General features: G+C 41.4%; 1 protein-coding gene across 1 annotated transcript in view; it reads right to left on the reverse strand.

Moving 5' to 3' along the window:
• MAPKAP1 (MAPK associated protein 1) overlaps positions 1-22,398 on the reverse strand; it is a 266,192-nt gene that overhangs the window by 53,237 nt on the left and 190,557 nt on the right. The window contains 1 exon segment of the mRNA XM_021927651.2: positions 15,315-15,422. Within this exon segment, the coding sequence (XP_021783343.1) occupies positions 15,315-15,422 (108 nt within the window).

Raw genomic sequence — 22,398 nt, forward strand, 5'->3', positions numbered from 1 at the left:
GCAAGCTCCGCCTCCCGGGTTCACGCCATTCTCCTGCCTCAGCCTCCCGAGTAGCTGGGACTACAGGCGCCCACCACCTCGCCGGGCTATTTTTTTGTATTTTTTTAGTAGAGACGGGGTTTCACCGTGTTAGCCAGGATGGTCTCGATCTCCTGACCTCGTGATCCGCCCGTCTTGGCCTCCCAAAGTGCTGGGATTACAGGCTTGAGCCACTGCACCTGGCTTGTGTTTTGTTTTTTAGAGACAGAGTCTTGCTCTGTTGCCCAGGCTGGAGTGCAGTGGCCGGATCTCAGCTCACTGCAAGCTCCGCCTCCCGGGTTCACGCCATTCTCCTGCCTCAGCCTCCCGAGTAGCTGGGACTACAGGCGCCCGCCACTGCGCCCGGCTAGTTTTTTTGTATTTTTTAGTAGAGATGGGGTTTCACCGTGTTAGCCAGGATGGTCTCGATCTCCTGACCTTGTGATCCGCCCGTCTCGGCCTCCTAAAGTGCTGGGATTACAGGCTTGAGCCACCGCGCCCGGCCTCAATTTTTATTTTTAATACAATAGATATAACTCAATAAATAAAAGCTTGGCCAGGTGCCTCACACCTGTAATACCAGCAGTTTGGGAAGCCAAAGCGGGAGCACTGTTTGAGGCCAGGAGTTCAAGAGCAGCCTGGGCAACATAGTGAGACTTTATCTCTACTGAAAGTTAAAAAAGAAAAAAAATCAGCTGGGCATGGTGGTGCACACCTGTAGTCCCAGCTGCTCGGAAGGTAGAGGTGAGAGGATCCCTTGAGCCCAGGAGTTTGAGGCTACAGTGAGCTGATTTGCCTCTGCATTCCATCCTGGGTGAGACCTGGCGACAGGGCAACACCTCGCCTCAAAAAAACCAAAACAAAACAAAAGCTCTTTGGGGTCTTCAATGACTTTTAAGAGTATAAAGAGGTCCTAAGACCAAAAAGTTTGAGAACTGCTGACTTTATTGGTTATAATGTCATGTTTTCATTGCCCCTGATATCTATTTGGACGATAATAATGGGAAACAAAAGTGCAGTTATAGCTGTGTATATGTGTTACAACCTGACAACAAACACAGCTGCAAAGTCTGCACATACATAAAAGCAACAGGTTTACTTTCAGGTGATCAGACCAAGGCTAATTATAAATACTGTTTTATAGTTTAAAAGTGTTTTCATATATGTGATTTAATTGGAACTGAGGGAGACACTTAGAGGTCAAACAAATAGGACTAATCATTAAATCAAAGCTCAGATGAACTCACTGTATGTTACCGGAAGATTCCTTGTATTCATAGATGCAAACTGCACAGGACTTTAACATTCATTTTACGGTTCAAGGAGTCTTACACAAAGTCTAAAAGGCCCCAATCTAGTTATAAATTAAAGCAACTTCAGTGTCTCTTCTCTATAAAGATCTATGCCAACTCTAGAACTCAATTGGAAGATCAATGGCCTCTGTTACATCCTCACCTGTGTCCATAGCACAATTCTGTTGACCGTTCCTTCCAGACTAGCAAACAGTTACTTAGCACCAGCCATATGCCAGGTGCTCTGCTAGTGCTTCCAGAACTTAGGGGGATGGCAGCGTTCCCAGATGATGGGAAGGAGGACAGGAGGAACAGTATAGGAAAAAACATAAAGTCCACAAAGCATGAGGACATACACAGGGAACACCAAGTATTTGCCTTTGGCACAGGGTGTGAAGCGGAATGGTGGAAAAGAAAATAGTGGGGGTGGGAGTGGTTCTTCAAAAGTGGAGCAGTATCTAGCTCAGGACCTGGCACACAATTAAGTAAAATAGTACAAGTGACTGACAGTGAGAAGTACATAAACCCTTTTCTGCTCCACTCTATCTTGAAGTCTTATTGCTACTCCCCACGCAGAAGCCCTGCTTCAGCCAAACTGGACTTTGCTCAGGTTCTACCATTTGGTCAGATGTCCTTTATGCTCTAAAATTTATATGCTTCAAGGTCTAGTCCAAATGGAACCTCCCCTGTCTCTCTCCTGAAGCGCTATAGCCCTTTGTTGAAGGTTCTTCTGATACGTCTCTTACATGGTAAGTATCTGCACTCCCCTCTGGACAAGGAGCCTGAGGGCAGGAACATCCCATTCTATAAAGCACATGGTCACACAGTAGATGTTCAATAAATGCTGCTGATGGAACGAGTGAAATTTGATGCAATACAGGTAAACCATTAACAGTACCTGAGGTCTGCACACCACCCCTTGTATTTATCTTGGCTAAGAGCACCTAACATACCTTTCCTAGTTTTCCATTCAGACTCGCCAACAGACTAGGTTTGTCGAGGACAGGGGTTCTGCCTGAACAACTGTGGTGACAGCTAACACACCCTGAGTGCTTACCGAAGCGTGCCAACACGATGCTCAGCATTTTGAAGACGTCATCTCATTCTATTTTTCCCAATGCCCCTTTAAGTTGGATATTATCCTCTTTTTACAGGTGAGAAAAATGAGGCTCAGAATGTCATTCTGCTACGGTAGTCATACAAACAGTACAAGCTGGAGCTAGAAACTGAACCCAAGTCTAATTCCAAAATTGCACCTTTAACCACCACATAACCTCCATGAATAAAAATGTTCTTCAGATGGGCTGGAAATGTGTAACTCCATAGGCTGTAATGGTATCTAACGAGAACACAGTCATGCCTGGCTGTGCCAGAGCAAAGGAATCAGGGATAAAACCTAACTATCCACTCCCTCGGTAAGACTCAAAGCTGGATGCATAAGTGAGTCACAGAGAAAACTCTTCCTTAGCGTTCTGCATCCATCACATTTTTTTTCCAGAGGCCTTTTAAGTCCCCAAAGCCTCATAAGCCCAAAACTTCTCTTCTATTAAACACTTCCCTTTGGCTACTAGTCATTTTTGCTGGTCTCTAAAAAGCAATCAATAGGTGATATACTATAACACACACACACGTTCATGCCCCCCGCCTGCCCACTGCTCTGCAGTAATCTCTTTAAAGCCATCGGGATCACGCAGTAGGATATACCCTTCACTAGAATCTGCCATGCTACCACCGGGTTAGGGATCTTTGCTGTCAGTGCTTAATTGATTAAACTCTTGGAGCCACAGCCAGCCAGGCTGGAGGACTTTCCACATGGAGATTTCAGACCCCCTTCAATAAATCAAGGTAATCTTGTTTTATGAGGTAGTCAGAAAGAAAGTTTCAGGTTTGTACAATTTCAAAAAAGAGCAGACCATGGAAGGTGGGCCTACAAGGCTCTGTATCTTAGACCCTTGCCATCCCTCAGTCTCATCTTTCAGCCCACTCTCCCTCATTCCATTCCACTTATTCATTCCTAAATACCCCAAGCTCCTTCTCATCTCAAAGCTTTCAGATGAGCAGTCCCTTGGCCTGGAACATTCTTTTCTTACTCATTATTGGACTATCTCCTTTTTCTTTTGACTCAAGCCTTCTCTTATTCTTCTCACCTGCTCTGGTCCCCTGCTATGCACTCTTTTCTACCCTTTGTAGCACTGATCATAACTGTGGGCTCCATAACGTGGGGCTAAGTCTCAGCACAGTGGCTGGCCCAGAGGAGGGCTCAATCAATATTTGGGGAATGCATGAACAAATATGTGTCCAAAGTGAATCCAATACCCTTTATAGGATGAAGCATGACCATTTAAGGGTCTGGACCAATGGTTCATCATGGGTTTGCTTGGACAGAATTCCCATTATTTCCTCTTTCTTCAACATGTCTTTGTCCATGTTCAAAGCCCAGGAAAAGTAATGGGGTCTTCTCGGGAGCATGGCATTTTTGACAATTTACATGGCAAAATACCTAAGAACTGTAACATCTGATCAACACCAAGGTGTCCCTTTCCCTGACTTGAGAGTCAGAGAATGAGGGCACATCCGCTGGAAGAATCCCACCTCCCATTCAGAGTCACTGCAGAAATATCACCTGATGCATTACCAAGCCATTAGTCAGGACCTTCAGGGCGAATTCTGGGGCCAGGAGCCTATCAGAGGGATGCAAATCTCCATGCCCTCACTTAGAGCCCAGACAGGGTTTGTGGCTCATCAAACATGCTTCCTTACTGCTCTAATGTACCAGTGTATCGCTTAATGAAAGTTCTTAATTGTAATTCAATTAATTACATACACAGAGTCCCCAATTACATTTTCCAATAAGACATTGGCTGTGGTACAGGTCTAAATGCACTTAAACCAATTTTAATATATTAAGACCAATTTCCCTTGAATACTAATTACTACCTAATGATAAAATGGAAAGGGCGGAACTTTTAGAGAAAGAAGAGAGTGAAAAATACAAATCATGTGGAACTTCTCAGCCCACACAGCACAGTTCAGACACTCACTACTGAAAAGTAGCTGTGGACAAGGCACAAGTTTGCTTCAAGACAGGTCAGCACAGTTTTTTGCCCCAGGTGTCAGCTATCTTTGGTGCTGGCCAATGCCCAGAGGGGCCTGTGGGAAGTCTAAGGGGCTAGAGGGAAAGAAAACAGGAATCACAGGGAGGGAAAGGGTCACCACACACATGCTCAGACTAGCTATGGTGTATGTGACAGTTGGTTGGCCTCTGAGTCTCAGGCAGAGATACTCAGTAATGGTGAACACTTGTATAGTGCACTGCAGTTCACTCTGCGCTTTTACTGTACACAATCTCATTGACTTGTTTCAATGGTTTAAGCCTCACAACAACTTTACAGGGTAGGGATTACCATCACATTTTGCAGCAGGAGAAATGAGGCCCACAAGGGAGGAGGACTTGTACAAGGTTACACAGTGGTGCCAAACCTCCTGCCTTTACAGTGCTAACCAGCCCACATTAACCAGAGAGGAAGACGTGGACTCACAGGTATTCTTATGTGGCGAATAATGTTTCTGTTCCATTTAAATTCTAATAGCGTGCAGCAAACAGGGAGCTATTATGCAATATCGACTTGGATAAAAATCCTCACCCTACAGAAAATTCCTTATGGTAAAGACCTCCCCGCTAAAGCCAGACAGGTGACTGGCTTTCAGCAATAACTCAACCTAAAATATGTAAAATGAACATCACAAGTCATTTTCATTTGTAAATAAGAGTTTATTTGCATAATCATATTTTCTTGTGTATTTGAAGACTGCTGTTGTGGTATAATAAAGGAGGCGTTTAAGTCACATGATAGAAATTGGAGAGATCAGTAATTTGTAACTGAAGGAGGCAAAGCCTCCAGAAGCAGCGCGGAACTACCAGGGAGTCTCCAGAGCTGGCAAAGAGCACACACAGGAGGAAGAATCAGCCCATTATAAATAAGCATCACAAAGAGGGTCGGAAGCACACCAGGATAAAGCTGATTTTCATCCTCTTTCTACAGCTGCTTCTTCCCTCTCTCCGTTTCTATTTAGTAGTGGTGGTGGTAGTCCAACAAAGAAACCCCTACCCTTAAAGATGCTTATTCAAACCCAAGTTCTCCCTAAAAGCCATCTTGTACTTGGTCCAGTGAGAAGCCTGGTGATGTGAGGGGTTCAGGAGGCTCACTCTATCAGGGAGAAAGAGCCGGGCCTGGCCACAGACACCAGGATGAAGAGGGGACTCAGACCGGGTTCCTCTCCAGTGTGAGGGGTGGTCACAGTCCAGTGTGGGACTTGGCAAATCCATTTAGGGGAATCAGTGATCAGAGAGGAGTAAGGGTAGGAACAGTAACGAGCCCATGGAAGGGCAGTCAGGTAATCTGGGCAGCTCCTAGGAGTTGCCTCCTCTCCTGGGGCCTCAGGGGGAAAATTAAGGAGGTAAAGGAAGGCTCTCAGACTAAGACCTCTGGATGTTCTTCTCTCCCATAGTCCACCCTCCTGGGTGACTACCTACCTGGTGAGTTGAGGCCCTTTCTCAGTATAACCTTAAAATTAGGAAATGAGAATTTCAATTAGGTGCTGAAATAATGGATGATCTTAAACATTCTGTGAATCTCCTTTAAAAGGAAAGAAGATCAAAGGAAGCTGAATTAATGTTTATAGAGCAACTGGTCTCTCTCTACAGCAACTTCTATTTAGGAAATACAATAATTAGATTCAGCTCTTTTTTTTTTTTTTTGAGACGGAGTCTGGCTCTGTCACCCAGGCTGGAGTGCAGTGGCCGGATCTCAGCTCACTGCAAGCTCCGCCTCCCGGGTTTACGCCATTCTCCTCCCTCAGCCTCCCGAGTAGCTGGGACTACAGGCGCCCGCCACCTCGTCCGGCTAGTTTTTTATATTTTTTAGTAGAGACGGGGTTTCACCGGGTTAGCCAGGATGGTTTCGATCTCCTGACCTCGTAATCCGCCTGTCTCGGCCTCCCAAAGTGCTGGGATTACAGGCTTGAGCCACAGCGCCCAGCCAGATTCAGCTCTTTCACCAGACTCAATGAATAAAAGACAGTTTTCCAGGCCTCTCATTACTGTTCATGTGATATTAGCAAATCACTTCACCCCTCTGCGCCTCAGTTTCTTCTTCTATAAAACAAAGATGATGACTACATGGCCGAAAAGGTTGTTACAATAAGAGCACTTATATCTCACTTAATTCTCACCAAATCCTTGTGAAAGATTCATTTGCCTCCATTTAAACATGAAATCAGAGATGACATAATTTGTCCACTGTCAGAGGCTGCAAGTGGTTCACCCAAGGTCTGCCTGATTCTAATGACTATGCTTTAAGCACTATGAATGACAGACTAGTCAGGGATAAAACAGAAAGATGGTGTCTGACACTTTGTTCGTATTCCATAAAGCCAGTTGAATTTCAGGCTTATATTGGCCCTGATGATGGGAAATGCCACTCTCTCTCTTAAAGCTGTGGAAAGAGTAAGTTGGTTTAAGCAGCACCTTTCTTCTAAGGACCTGCTTGGACTACCTCCACATGGTTGGTGGGAAAGGTCACTGGCAACATTTGGCAGACAAGGGGATTGAGGCTCAGTTTGGTGCCAGGATTTATACAGAAGCTCGGACAAGAATGGAAGTCTTGCAATGTTACATCCTCCCCATAATGTACTTGGGCTTCCTTCTGGTATGATTCCAGCTTCTAGCAGGCAGTTGGCTGAAGGATATAGTAGATTATCCAACAAGAATCCAAACTGGAAAGCTCAAGGACTTTGGCTTGTCATTTTCTTATTTAGGCCAAGATCCAAGCACAAATGTTAGCTCTCAGTCCCTAGGCAGAAACTCTTGTCATATCCGCTTCCTTTGTAAGCTTCTCTCTCATAGCATATAAAGACAATTGTAATAGCCATTCTTAGGACTGCAAATTCAGGTTTTTTAAATCAACAATCTCAGGGTGGACTCTGGAATCAGAAAGCTGTCTTAAAATTTTGGTCTTATCACTTACTGGCTGGATAACTTCAAGCAAGTCATAACCTCTCTTCACAACGAGAATAGTATCTTGTAGGGTAGCCATGAAAATGGAAAGAGAAAGCATTTGCAAAATGCCTAGCACAATGCCTTACAATATTAGGCCCGAATACATAATTTTTGAAAACACCCTTTCCTGCAGGACTAGGTACACAGAAAGAAAAATACATAAAAAAGAAATAACAAAAAAACACTCACTGATGTGGTTGATATAAAATATTATGCCACTTCCCTCCTTGGAAGAAAAACTGAAAGGCTTCTATCCACCCTTATGGCAAACAGACTTCTCATTAAACAAATGGTTTTATCTATAAAGCATACACCCATTCTGGGACACCAAAAAATACTTGCTGGAAAGTACCCTGCTTCTAAGTTCTCTGGTCCTAGGACACAGACTACAGACCTGCCCTCTCCCCACTCTCCTTCCCTCTCCATTCTGGGTCACTCCCCTCTCATCAACATACATCTCCTCCAGGGCTCTGCCAGGTCTATGACTCCAAACCTCAACACCTGTGTCCCATCTGCTCTACTAGACACAGAATGCTGCTCTTCCATTATTTATTAATTACAGTTAACATTTATTGAGTACTTATTATGTGCTGTACTAAGAGCTGTATGATGATTAGAGCTTACTGAATCCTATCAATCTCATGAGGGCAGATAAACTACCCAAGAAAGATTAAGTAAATTGCCCGAGGTCACACAGCTAGTAAGTGGCAAGGCCAGGATGTGAACTGAGGCAGTCTGGCTTGACAGTACATTCTCTTTAAGGACTGCATAATACATTATCAGAATTTAGTTCACATCTACAATGGCTTTAAGGATAGGGAGCCTGTTCTAATCAAACATATCAACAGAAATGAAAACAATTCTGCTTTTGGAATGTTTTTCTTTGCCTCAATCCACCTTCTTAATAGGTAGCTACTGGAAAACAATGTAGTTCTTAGTTGGAATTCCTACTTAAAAAATCCTTTTAAAAGCCTTTAAAATAATAAATTGTTTTTATAATTTACTTCCATTTTACAAAGACGAGTTATGATTCCGTTGATTGTGATCGTTGTAAGTGCTGGCAGGGCTTCTTTGATTAACACAATGATTTTGACTCAGTGTCAAAAAGCGATGGCAAGTATCTTGCATATCCTTTAAGATGAGGATGCTGAGGCTCACAGAGATCACATAACTGAATTAAGACCATGTTCATGTTCAGAAGTAGAGTGGGAACTAGAGCCCAGATTTCAAGGCTTTATTCACCAACCCTCACAGCTTCTCTTTCCTAATATTAGAAAACAGGGCTTATCTTTTTTCAGAAAAACTAATTTGTGGCTGGGTGTTCACTCCTGTAATCCCAGCACTATGGGAGGCAGAAGCAAGCCTGGGTAACACAGCAAGACACCATTTCTACAAAAAGAAAATTAAAAAAAAAAAAAAAAAAAAAAAAACTAGCCAGGTGTGGTGGTGTGTGCCTGTAATCACGGCTACTTGGGAGGCTTAGGTGGGAGAACTGCTTGAGCCAGGAAGGTCAAGGCTGCAGTGAGCTGTGATCTCACCACTGCACTTCAGCCTGGGTGACAGAACGAGACTGTCTCAAAAACAAACAAAGCTGCAGTGAGCTGTGATTTCACCACTGCACTCCAGCCTGGGCAACAGAATGAGACTCTGTCTCAAAAACAAACAAACAAAAAAATTAATTTGAAATCACAACATACTATGGAATACCGCATAGTAGTTAAAAAGAAATTAGTGAATTTATACATGGAACAATATGAGGATTAATGTGGAATAATCTCTATATTGTTAAAAATGATAAAAATGCAGAACACTAATGTTTGTTATCATTTGTGTTTTTATTTTTATTTTCTGAGACGGAGTCTCGCTCTGTCGCCCAGGACGGAGTGTAGTGGCGCGCCCTCGGCTCACCACAAGCTGCGACTCCTGGGTTCACGCCATTCTGCTGCCTCAGCCTCCTGAGAAGTTGGGACTACAGGTGCCTGCCACCACGCCTGGCTAATTTTTTTTTTTTTGTATTTTTAGTAGAGAAGGTGTTTCACCGTGTTAGCCAGGATGGTCTTGATCTCCTGACTTCGTGATCCGCCCACCTTGGCCTTCCAAAGTGTTGGGATTACAGGCGTGAGCCACTACACCAGGCCCCCATTTGTGTTTTTAAAAAAGGGAGGAATGCAAATGAGTGTGTATGAGTGTGCTTGTGTGTACACACACCTATGATACATACATACATATATAAAATGTGCTTGCATAAGCATAGATGACCCCTGGAAAGATATGGAAGAAACCAGGAGCAATTATTGTCTCTGGGAGGGGAATTAGGGGATGGAAGAAGAGAGACTTCATTTTCACTACAGACATTTCAGTTACCTGAAATTTTTTTACATGTATAAGTATTACATATCCAAGAAATTTACCAAGATTCTAATAAATACCACTTTGTTTGTATAACAAGGAATCAACGTTTTGAAAGAGAATCCACTATAAAGTTCCTACCTACCAATTAGTTCCTCAAGTATGTTTAAGATGACAGACTTTAAAGAATGAAAAAAAATGACAGGGGCAGAGGGAGGGATTGTTCATTTCTACGGGGTAAAAGTTCCGATAAGCAAGTCACACAGGAGTGTATTGGTGTAACTTTTCCTTTGGCTCACTATGTTGTGGTACTAGAAATGGTATGAAATTTCAAATGTCACAAGGATTGTTACACTAAGACATTGTCTCACTATACGATCTTTATCTATGTAGACCTGCCCTTATTTCTTGTTTGCTTTTCCTTCTTAGAAAGTCATGCACGCTCACTTTAGAAACTCTGGAATGAACAAATATAAACGGGAAGGAAAATGAATTACCCACAATCTTGCTAACCAGTGACAACCACTACTAACATTTCCTTTCCAGTTTTACTTTCTTTGTTTTTACATAGTTGGGATTAATCTATGTGTCTTGACATTTTTTCCCCTTAACATTACATCACAGTTAAACCAAATGTGCACTGCTAGATAAACCCAACTTGGTAATGTTACATTGTTCTTTCAATATAATGTTAGATTCACTTTATTAATATTTTGTTTAGGATTTTTGCATCTATATTAAGACTGGCCTGAAAATTTGCTGTCTTATATGGTCTTTACTGAGTTTGGTACCAAGATTATGATAGCCTCTTAAAATAAATTGGAGGTAATAACCTCTTTTTCTATTCTCTGCAAAAGCGGATATAGGATTGGAGTTATTTTTTTCTTAAATTTTTGGTAGAAACTAGCCAGTGAAGTCATGTGGGTCTGGATTTTCACTGTAGGAAGGTTCCTAATTACTAATTTGCTTTTCAAAATAGTTATGAGAATATTCAGGTTTTCTATTTCTTCCTGTGTCAATTTTGTTGTCTTTTTCTATAAATTTGTTCACCTATAATTTTAATATTTTTGGTATAAATTTTTTCAAAATAATCTTGTATTTATTTACAAGACAGGATCTTACTGTTTAATGACAGGATCTGCAGTGTACCTCCTTTTCATTCCTATTACTATCTGTGTTTCTCTTCCTTGTTTTTATCCATTTCCTTGGAGGTGTATCAATTTTGTTAGTCTTTTCAAAGAACCAACTCTTGATTCTGATGTTTCTGAATTTCTATTTCATTAATTTCTATTCTTCTCTTTATTGCTTCTTTTCTTTCATTCGTTTCAGGTTTCTTTTTCTATTTCTTTTTTCAATTACTTGAGCTGAATGCTTAGCTCATTACTGTTCAGCCTTTCTTCTTCTTCTTTTTTTTTTGAGATGGAGTCTTGCTGTATTGCCCAGGCTGGAGTGTAGTGGCACGATCTCAGCTCACTGCAACCTCCACCTCCCAGGTTCAAAGAATTCTCCTGCCTCAGCCCCCCTAGTAGCTGGGATTATAAGCACATGCCACCATGCCTAGCTAATTTTTATATTTTTAGTAGAGACGGGGTTTCACCATTTTGGCCAGGCTGGTCTCGAACTCCTGACCTCAGGTGATCCATCGGCCTTGGCCTCCCAAAGTGCTGGGATTATAGACGTGAGCCACCGCGCCCTGCCCAGCCTTTCTTCTTTTGTGATATTTGAATTAGAGGGCTGTAAAATTTCCTTCAAATACTATTTTAGTTATATCCTCAAATTTTAATGTCAAATTTTCATTATCTTTCAGTCAAAATATTTTCTAATTTCTATTATTATTTCTTTTTTAAACCATGGGTTCAGAAACCTGTTTCTCAATTTCCAAACATATGCAGATCTTCTAGTTGTCTTGTTTTTTCCTAGCCTAATTTCACTGTGATCAGAGAACGTATCACACATGATTTCGATCTTTTGATACGTAAGATTTACTTTATTGCATAGTATAAGGTCAATACTGGGAAACGTTCATGTGTGATTGGAAGAAATACGTATCTGCAGTTGTAGGGTAAAATATTCTCTGTACCACCTGTCCATGAGGTTAAGTTTAACTGTTGTTTTAAATTTTCTCTACTATACATTTTAAAAAAATATATTTGCTGTTTCAATTACTGAGAGTTAAAATCTCCCTCCATGATTGGAGATCTGTATATTTTTCTTAGTCATTCTTCAGTTTTGTATTACATATTTTGAGGCATATAGGTTTAGAACTGTTAAATCTTCCAAGTAAACTGAACCTTTCATCATTATGAAGTAATGGTTTTTATATCTAAAAATGTATTCTGCCTCATGTTAATATGGCTACACCAGATTTCAGTTGCTATTTGCATAGAATATCTTTCTCCATCCTTTTACTTCAAACGTTCAGTATCCTTGTTTTAGGTATTTGAGAAAAACCCATCCTAACCATCTTAAAGACAACAACTACTACCACTACTACTAAAGCCTTTAGTTCATTTACTGATATATCTGGGTTTAAATCTTCATCTTACTACCTGTTTTCTATTTATCCTCCTTTTGGGCTTTCTACCCCTGGCAAACCCTGGATTTCTTTTGTCCTCTTTCCTCTAAAGGCTATCAACAACCCAGCTCAACCTTTAAGCTGCCACTGCCAGCCAGGCAAATGATGTCAGGGCGAAAGTGCTTGCAGGCGTTGATCTCTTCTGTTTCAATCTTTTCCCAGATATGGTCATTGATTCTTTTCTATCTTGTGCTCTTTGATGACTTTAGGATGGCCATTTCTTTATTTTAATCAGCTTTTTAAGTTACCTTCAGTGGGAGAGTTGGTTCAAAGTACTTAGTCTGCCTTTACTAGAAAGGTAAAACGCGGCATAATTTTCCAATATAGGGATATAAGTTATCTGATTACTCTTCCAATGTTAGATATTAGAAATAATGTTGTTAAAACATTGTACATAAATCTTTCTTGCATTTTAGATATTTTTCTCCTTTTCATTTCTTTTTCTTTTCTTTTCTTTTTTTTTGAGATGGAATCTCACTCTGTTGCCCAGGCTGGAGTGCAGTGGCACGATCCGAGTTCACTGCAACCTCTGCCTCTCGGGCTCAAGTGATTCTCGTGCCTCAGCCTCCTGAGTAGCTGGGATTACAGGCACCCACTACCACACTTGGCTTTTTTTTTTTTTTTTTTGTATTTTTGGTAGAGACAGGGTTTTGCCATGTTGGCCAGGCTGGTCTCGAATTCCTGACCTCAGGTAATCCACTCACCTCAGCCTCCCAGAGTGCTGGGATTACAGGCAAGAGCCACCCTGCCCGGCCTCCTTAAGATAATTTCCAAAAACAGATATACTGGAGAAAACATTTTTAGGTCTTTTGATATTTCCAGCTATATTATACTGTTATACTACAGACTCCAGTGTTTGAGTGTGCCTATTTCTCTGTATTCTCTCCAGCAATGAGGACTCCCTTTGAAATACCTGGCTTATTTGATATGTGGCTCTAAAATGTTTGTATTTTACAATGTTGATAAGGATAAACATTTTCACAAATGTTTACTACTCATTTGAATTTTTTGGACCATTTGGGAATCAGTGATTTTTATTTCTATGTGTATTCACATAAGGTACTTATAATTGGTTGCAGACTGTGGGGACAGCAACCTTCTGCCTTTGAGAATTTGCAGCCAAATGCCAAAAGCATATTTCACCTTCCTGGTGAATTTTGTGCATGCTCTGCAGAACAGGCTGTCTAGGGCCCGAGTCAAAGAGTAGCATCTTAGGCCGGTGTGGTGGTTCATGCCTGTAATCCCAGCACTTTGGGAGGCCAAGCCAGGAGTTTGAGACCAACAGAGCGAAACTCCATCTCTACTAAAAATAAAAAAAATAAAATAAAATTAGCCAGGAGTGGTGGTGCATGCCTGTAATCCCAGCTATTGGGAGGCTGAGACATGAGAATTGCTTGAACCCGGAAGGTGTAGGTTGCAGTGAGCCTACATCACACTACTGCACTCCAGCCTGGGCAACAGAGCAAGACTCTGTCTCAAAAAAAACCCCAAACCAAACCAAAACCAAAACAACAAAAAAAACAAAGAGCAAGCAAGCAGCCTGATCTTGTTGAGAGGGTCAGTGGCGTGAGTAAAGACCTATCATCCATTCACTCATTCAATCCATGTTTACTGAGGTCCTGCAGCACACAGTCTATAGCAGATCTATATGAAGGGTAACTTGGTATGGGCCAGGGTCACCGTCAAAGACCTGACAATCTAGCAGGGGAGAGAGATAGTAAACAATCACTGAGAAAAATATGTAATTCTAAATACGGGCTGGGTGCAGGGGCTCACATCTGTAATCCCAACATTCTAGGAAGCCAAGGTAGAAGGATTGCTTGAGGCCAAGAGTTTGAACTGCTGGGCGCAGTGGCTCACACCTGTAATCCCAGCACTTTGGGAGGCCAAGGTGGGCAGATCACGAGGTCAGGAGATAGAGACCATAGAGATGGTGAAACCCCGTCTCTATTAAAAATATAAAAAATTAGCCGGGCGTGGCAGCACGCGCCTGTAGTACCAGCTACTCGGGAGGCTGAGGCAGGAGAATCGCTTGAACCTGGGAGGCGAAGGTTGCAGTGAGCTGAGATTGTGCCACTGCACTCCAGCCTGGGTGACAGAGCGAGGCCGCGTCTCAAAAAAAAAAAAAAAAAAAAAAAAGAGTTTGAGAGCAGCCTGGCCCATACAGTAAGATCCCATCTCTAAAAAATAAGAATAATAAATAAATGAATAGATAGAAACACACGCACTGGAGAAAAAGTAGTATGCCGTATGGCAGAACACAATAAGTAACTCAAATGAGGGGTGGATCAGTTTTAAGCAATGGGGGACAGGAAGATCACAGTGGCCTCTCTGAAGACAGGACATTTAAACTGAGACAAAGAATGAGAAAGAGTTATTAACAAGAATGGGGGAAGGAGCGTTCCAGGTGGAAGAAACAGTCTGTGTAAAAGCCCCGAAGCAGGAATGACTACAGACAGTCTGCTGCCTCAAGCGCAGTTTCACACGTCACTTGCCCTTATGTCAGTAGGAGTATGGAGGAGAGGATGGCAAACGCACAATTTGGAAACTCTGAAGAGAGAATGAACAAAGTTAACAAGTTTTAAAGTTCTCAACATAGCATAAGGAATCACTACACTGCCTCCTGCTAGAATAAGCAAATGGTTAAAATTCTCTAAAACCTGATGTCTGAATAGTGATACTGACAGGGCCAGTTGCTTTACATACGAAATAGCCTTTGCTTCAGAAAAGGCCTCATACTTCTAAGCTGTTTCCAGGGATGCTCCCAACTTAGGAAGACACAGTTTAACAGGAAAATATTAATCACAAAGTGCTAAACAGGATGCAGCCTCTCTACCAAAAAGCACAAAATCAATCATTTCACTTTGGAATATACTTTTGGCACGAAGACTGCAGTCTGCCTTGGAAAACAGTCACTTCAAATCTGCCTAGGGAAACCAGATCAGTGAGCGCTTCCAAACACATGACTTCTAAGCAAGTTTGCAACGGACAAAGCGGGCACGGAGCGAGGCGGCCAACGTACTGTTCTCGCGGACCAGGCAGAACTCCCATGCGCTCTGGCTCTCCAAAGTGCTGTCCAGGTCAACGGCGACATTGGGCTCGCTCTGCTTCTCTAGGCGGTACTGAGGGCCTGGAAGATCAAAGGGGCAGGAGGAGGGGAGGAAGTCTGAAACAGTGAATTTAACATTTAAAAAACACCACATACTGGTGAAAAGCTGATAAAGCCTTAGTAAAGTGTTAAAGTCTGTCTTAAGGGTCTAGCTATCCAAGATGGAAGTTTGGGGTTTCTTTTGCATAAGGCTTCACATACTCATCTGTTCTATTATCAGGTCTGTTTCCACTCAGTTCTCCCTGAAACCAAGTAAGAGGTAAATGGGCTTTGAGTCAGAGTGACCTGGAGTCGTACATGGCTATATCACTTCTCAGATATGACCAGGTCACCTACCCTCTCTGAACCTCTGTTTCCTAATATATAATGTAGGAACAGTTATACCTTGAAAGGTTGTTGTAAGGATCAGAGGTGACGTAGGAAAAATGCTTATTAGAAATGTACCTGCCTCACAGGAGGCAAAGGTACTTATTAATAATTATGTAATAGTAAATTACAATCAGGAATAAGATATGTGTAGAACTCTAATATAACAACAGTCCAAAAAATTCAAAACAAATTGTAAACAGGTAAGCTTAAATAAAGCTCATATGACCTGGCATTCATATGCAGAAAAATTTTTTAAATTAAAAAAATCTCAGATTCCTGAGTTATGATGATGAAAAGACAGTGACTACTGATTCACATTTTTGTTGACACATTTATGAAAACACAAGAGACAAAGGTTCAATAGTACTGGAAGCCAGGAATACTAGCTACCCTGCATCACATAGAGGGTTCTTCTGGCAGACCTTAATAAAACACTGCAGCATTTTATACATTTATTCATGTATTTCTTTGTCAACCCAAATGACAATCTTGTTCTTCTCAGATAACACCTAACGGGTCCAATGACCAGATTCAAAAGACTGCTCCTGTGATCTGTTAATGGTTATTGAAAGGATTAGAGGCATAAGAAACTGTCTTATTATTTTGACTCTGAAAGGCGTGTTTGGTCAGACAGAAGGAGAGGTGAGAGATCTGAGGGAAGCATCAGAGGCCGCGCAGGGCTCCCAGGCGGAACACGTATTTTTAGATATGTTCTTCAGCTGTTGTCAGCTTGTGGATTAATCACATCTAGTGCTTCTCTATCATCAGTATGAGGCATTTCACTCATTTCCAGTCATTCTCTTTCCCACGTTCTATGTTCAGCTGTAGCACTGTAGAGATTCATTTCAGTTTCAGGGTATATTTGATCTTTTCTCTAACTGGTATTTCATTAGCACTTCTGCCTATTCTGAATTCTTACATACATTCTCTTACATACATTCAGTCCTTTTTACACTACTTAAATAAAGCTTTTAAACCTTTGTAAGTAAACAAATTCTTAAAACATATACAACTATTTAAGCATATACACAGAAGTATACATAGTTCTTTTAAACTCTAATACACTATATTTACATCAAAAAGGTATTGTGTTTTAAAATTATAGGTAGTAAATTCATTTTTTAAAAAAATTCTAATTTCAAAAGTGTTAAATAGGGCCAGGCATGGTAGCCCCCACTTAGCGATTCTCTCAAATCCCAGCACTTTGAGGGGACTGCTTGAACCCAGGAGTTCAAGACCAGCCTGGGCAACACAATAACAATAACAAAAATTTAAAAATTAGCCAGGCATGGTGGTGCGCACCTGTAGTCCCAGCCACTCGGGAGGCTGAGGCAGGAGGACTGCTTGAGCCCAGGAGCTGGAGGCTCCAGTGAGCTATGATCATGCCAATGTACTCCAGCCTGGGCAACAGAGAGAATCCCTGTGTCTCTTTGAAGAAAAAAAAAAAAGTGTTAAGTATATCAAAGTATGGAAGGAAATGCAGATAATTCTTGTAGTCTCTACTACCTATCACCTGTCCATGCCAATAATTTTCAATTAATAGGCACATCTGCTATTGATCAGTAGATGATGGCACATAATACGGGGTGGAAGGAATCTTAGAAAGCTGAACCTTAAGAAAACAGCTGTGGGCCCCCTTAGTCTAGTACAGGAAAGGGAGTTACCCCTGAACCCAGAGGGCTGCTTTCTAAGACAATGGCCTATTAAACAATCTCTGACTGCCCCCATCTCCAAAACCTCCCAGCAACACAGTGTGTAGAAGCCACTGACATCCACTTCTATAAATTTACAGTGAAATCTGGGTGTAAAGTTTAGCTGTAATAATTCATTTCTCAGGCCGAGTATGGTGGCTCACATCTGTAATCCCAGCCCTTTGGGGGAGCCAACGCAGGAGGATCACTTGAGGCCAGGAGTTTGAGGCCAGCCTGGGAAAACATAGTGAGCCTTCATCTCAACAAAAAAAAGTTTTTAAGTTAGCTGGGTGTGGTGGTGCATGCCTGTAGTCCCAGCTACTGGAGAGGCTGAGGTGGATCTCCTGCGTCCAGGGATTTGAGGCTGCAGTGAGCTATGACTGTGCCACTGCACTAGACCCTATCTCCAAAAATTTTTTTAAAAATAATAGCCCAAATTTGGGAGCAACCTAGGTCTAACACAGGGACTGATTAAATATTATGAAATACCATAAAAATATTAAATGTGATGGTACAAAAATATTTAATTTTACAAAACACATTTATAATATGCTAACTTTATGAAAGCAGCTAATTACAGCATATTTTAAATTATAATTATAAAAATACAACTTATAATTTTTAAAATAGTAGCAGAGTGGGGTGACTACAGTTAACAACAATGTACTATACATTTCAAAACAAGCTAGAACAGTGGACATGAAATGTTCCCAGTGTATAGAAATGATAAATACTCCAGGTGGTACTCAAATACCCTGACATTACACATTCTATGCATGTAACAAAATATCATGTGTACTCCACAAATACATACAAACATTATGTATGAATTTTAAAAAGGTAAATGTAAGCAAAAAAATATGTAAAGGAATAGAGGAAAAAAGACTAGGAGGTTATTTCTAAAATGTGAATGGTAGTTATAATTGATAGTGGAATTAATAAGTGTTTTTATTTTTCCTTTGTGTTTTTTTGTATTTTTCAAATTTGCTATAATAAATGAAGGCCACTTTTGTAATTTAAAAACACCAGATAAACTTAAAAGTTCTCCAATTTCTTTCTATGCCATTTCTTTTTGAGGCTACTATATAATTAGCACACACTGTGGCATCTCCAATGGGTCATTCACATGCAGTAATTTAATCAAAAGCAGACAGGATCTGTTTATGTAGACATATTTTCATGTGAAGCTAACCCTGCACCCTGGCATGTGTACTCTGAGAGCAGTGCACAGGCTGTTGGGCTTCTCAAGCTGTCAGCCTACCTGACAGCTGGATTATATATAAGCTACTACTTTCCTGATTACTGGGAACTAAGGTCTGGCTGCATCAGGAGGAATTTCAGGCCGGTCTCCTTTGCACATTTTTTCCTACCAGTCTTTGCAGCTGCCTGGGAAACGTGGATCAGGGAAAACAGGGAGTCAGGGAGTACCAGGAAGGATCCCTTATCCCTAAAGACAACTCCCTGCTCCACTCTCAAAGCAGTAAATGCCATCATCTGACATTTATTTTATTTCTTGGATCTTACAGATATTTCTATTAAAATTAGTTTTCTGAAAGTAGCTTCTTGGACTTTGTCCTATGAAGCCTAGTATAATGATGACTTTCATTTAATACGTACTTATTATGTGCCAAGCATGCTATATACCTTACCTTACTGAATCCTCACAGCAACCCCCAGAGGCATATTAGCTCCAGTTTACAGATTGGGATGCTGATGAAGTAACTTGCCCAAGATCACAAAGGTAAAAAGTAGGAAGGGGGAAATGAAATCCACGGGGGTCTTCTGGCTCTAAAGCTGTCTGCCTTGAACCCTCCTTCCTCCTGCAAACTATAAATTACTGGCCAATTATAAAGAGGCCACAATTTATACCATAAATACAGGTTTGTAGATCTGTGGATTCATCCAGAATCTGAATCACTTAACTTCTACACATTCAAAATGAAAATGATCTGAAACTATTTATTTTAACAAAATTCACACATACCAAATATTTCATGCTCTGGCTGCATTCTGAGTCCACTGTAGTACCACTGCCTCTTATGAAAACATGATCAGATGTGATCACCTTATCTTTCAATCCATCCAGGAAGGCCCGTCCATCTTTCCTTAGGAATATTGCTAATAGTCTATGCTCAGTTTAGTCAGTAAGTGAAAATCCGCGTGTTTTCTGCCCTGGGTACTCCCTGCTCATCCATCAAAGCTGAAGAACAATTTGGAAACCCACTTCTGAACTTAGCAAAGGACCAATGGGTAACAACCTGTGGGAAGGCAGGGTGGTTAAGCTGCATATGAAACTTGATATCTAAATCCAAATGGAAAACTGCTTTTTATAAATCTGCATTTCTCTCCATAATCCTCACCTGAATAGTGGACATTTCACAGAGAAAGATTATAGTATTTTACACATTTTCCCCCTCAGAAAGGCAAGGCTGATAACTTCGGGTCGTACTGTGTAATGAGAGGAAGAGTATATATGAGAGGTAATATAGCCAGGTGGTTAAGGGCATAAATTTGGGGCCCAATTGCCTTGGCCTAAGTCCTGGCCAAGCAATTTTGCTGTATGACTTTGGGCCAACTTACTTAACCTCTCAGTTTTCTTCATTATAAAACAGGGGATAATAATAGCACCTACCTCCCAGGACTGTCTAAAGATTTAATGAACTAATAGTTGTAAGGCAGTTGGAACAATGTCCAACACAGTCATAGTGTGATTTAAGTATCAGCTACTAATATCATCATCATCATCATCATCATCATCATCATCATCATCAGACTGTAATAATACTAAGAGATCCCAACAGCATGGACAAGCTAACTACCACCATCACAGGCCCTACTATGTGACAAGTGCTGTGCTAGCCCTTTTATGTACAGATCATCTCATTCACTCTTTGGTCACCCTAAGATGTAAAGAGTATAAACCCACTTAATGGAGGAAAAACTGATTTATAGAGGTTAAATAACTTGCTCAGTGTCCCTCAGGAAGTAGTAGAAGTGGGAGAATTCATACCGAGGGCTGCCCAGGCCTGCACTCTCTATATTGCTTATGAACCACAGCATCTCACTCACACAAAGTTCTTAATAAATGCCTGTTGACAGTCAAGATTATGATAACCCCGACCTACTATATATCAAAGTACAGTCTCCATCAAATACTTGTTTAATTTTTAGGAGGCTGACACGGGAGGAAAATAAAAATAGCAGCCAAAAGCCATTTCAAAAAGACAAACTGTGAGGTCAATTTCTATGAATATACTTTTTGCCAAAGAAATGATTATATAAAATATAAAAGGCTCTTTCACACTGAACAGCACAAGGTTCTCAAGGCAACATCCACACTTTGGAAAGAGGATTTAAAAAGTCACAGCTGCGCATGAAGCCACATGCCCTCCACTTCACAGCAGAGAGGAACACAAAAGGAAGATTTTGGGAAGCAGTTACTCTGCAGCGACGAGAAAACCTGCTTGGGCACTCCAGTGATGTATTTATTGCAGTAATACCATGCCACCAAATGGCCTAGGAACAAAATATTGCTTTGGGCACTTTGGGAGGGTTCCAAGTTATAATACCCAGGCAGGATTTTTATGGGATTTTGTAAACCCGAGGCAAACATCTCAGAACATAAGTTTCAAAGAAAATCTGTAGAATCTGTTGGTTGGTGGCTACATGCTCAGAGCAGCTTCCCTGATCCCTTTAACCCCTGACTGAAACGTAAAAGGTTTTAGCATCCAATTCTTTAACAGCTGCAAGCCAGCTGAAAGCTGAAATCCAATGGAAAGTGCCTGCCCAAGTCTGAAGAGAGGGAAGACATACTGTCGCCTCTATTGCTCTGTGTCTTCTTTCTAGAGACCCATGGGAGAAACTTCTTTCAGATCCTGCTATCAGGAGAAGTTGTACTTCCGTGGAGCAAAGGGCTTGCTTTTGTATCTTTACAAAGTTTAACATAAATCTTGTAACTAGTTGCTATCATGTCCCTTTCTCCTTTGCCCATCAGGAAGCTCAGCACTGAATGTTTGCGTGACTATGATGACCTGGACATGCATTTCTCTGCCAGCTCCTCCTCCTGGGGACTCGTAAACTTGTCGTTTAATCTTTACGTTACTTTTACTCTCATATAGTTTATTGGTTCGTATGTATATATATTTTTTAAGAGGTGGGTCTCGCTATATTGCCCAGGCTAGAGTGTAGCAGCTATTCACAGGTGTGATCCCATCACTGATCAGCACGGGCGTTCTGACCTGCACATTTCCGACATGGGCCGGTTTACCCTTCCTTAGGCAATCTGGTGGTTACCCACTCCTGGGAGGTCACCATATTGATGCTGAACTTAGTGTGGACATCTGATCAGCACAGCGCTGATCTAGGCTATAGCCCAGAAATCCCGGGCTCAAGCAACCCTCCCGTGTCAGCCTCCTGAGTAGCTGGGACCACAGACACACAACACTGCACTCAGTGGTTCGTGTATTTTAAAATCTATTACAATAATTTCAAATATTTTTGGGATCAAGGTAGGATATAGATGAATTAACTTATCATTATCATTGCTGACCATACGAACAAGTTTGAGAATCACCTGTGCAAGGAAAAATGACAGTCAAAGACTGAACACTTTCATGGTTATGTCTTCATGTCAATTGTTTTCCATTCACCAATTTAAAGAGCTGCTTTAATCTGAAAGAGCTTCTCGTAGCCAGAAAAAAACTAAGTGTGAGCAGTAAGAGGAAATGCTAGGCTTGAGCAAAGCATCCCTGGTGTTTGTGCCCTGAGAGGGAGTAATGCTGCCAGCTATGCATCCTGGGGAAGGAATTTAATCTCATCTGTAAAATGGGGATAACAGAGCTTCCCTCAGAAGGTTGCTGTGAGGATTAAATGAGACAATCCAGGACTTCCCTTAGCAAAGTGCTCAGTCAATGAGAGCTGCTATTATTGCAAATACA

This window comes from Papio anubis, chromosome 13 (genome assembly GCF_008728515.1).
Source record: "Papio anubis isolate 15944 chromosome 13, Panubis1.0, whole genome shotgun sequence".
NCBI lineage: Eukaryota > Metazoa > Chordata > Mammalia > Primates > Cercopithecidae > Papio > Papio anubis.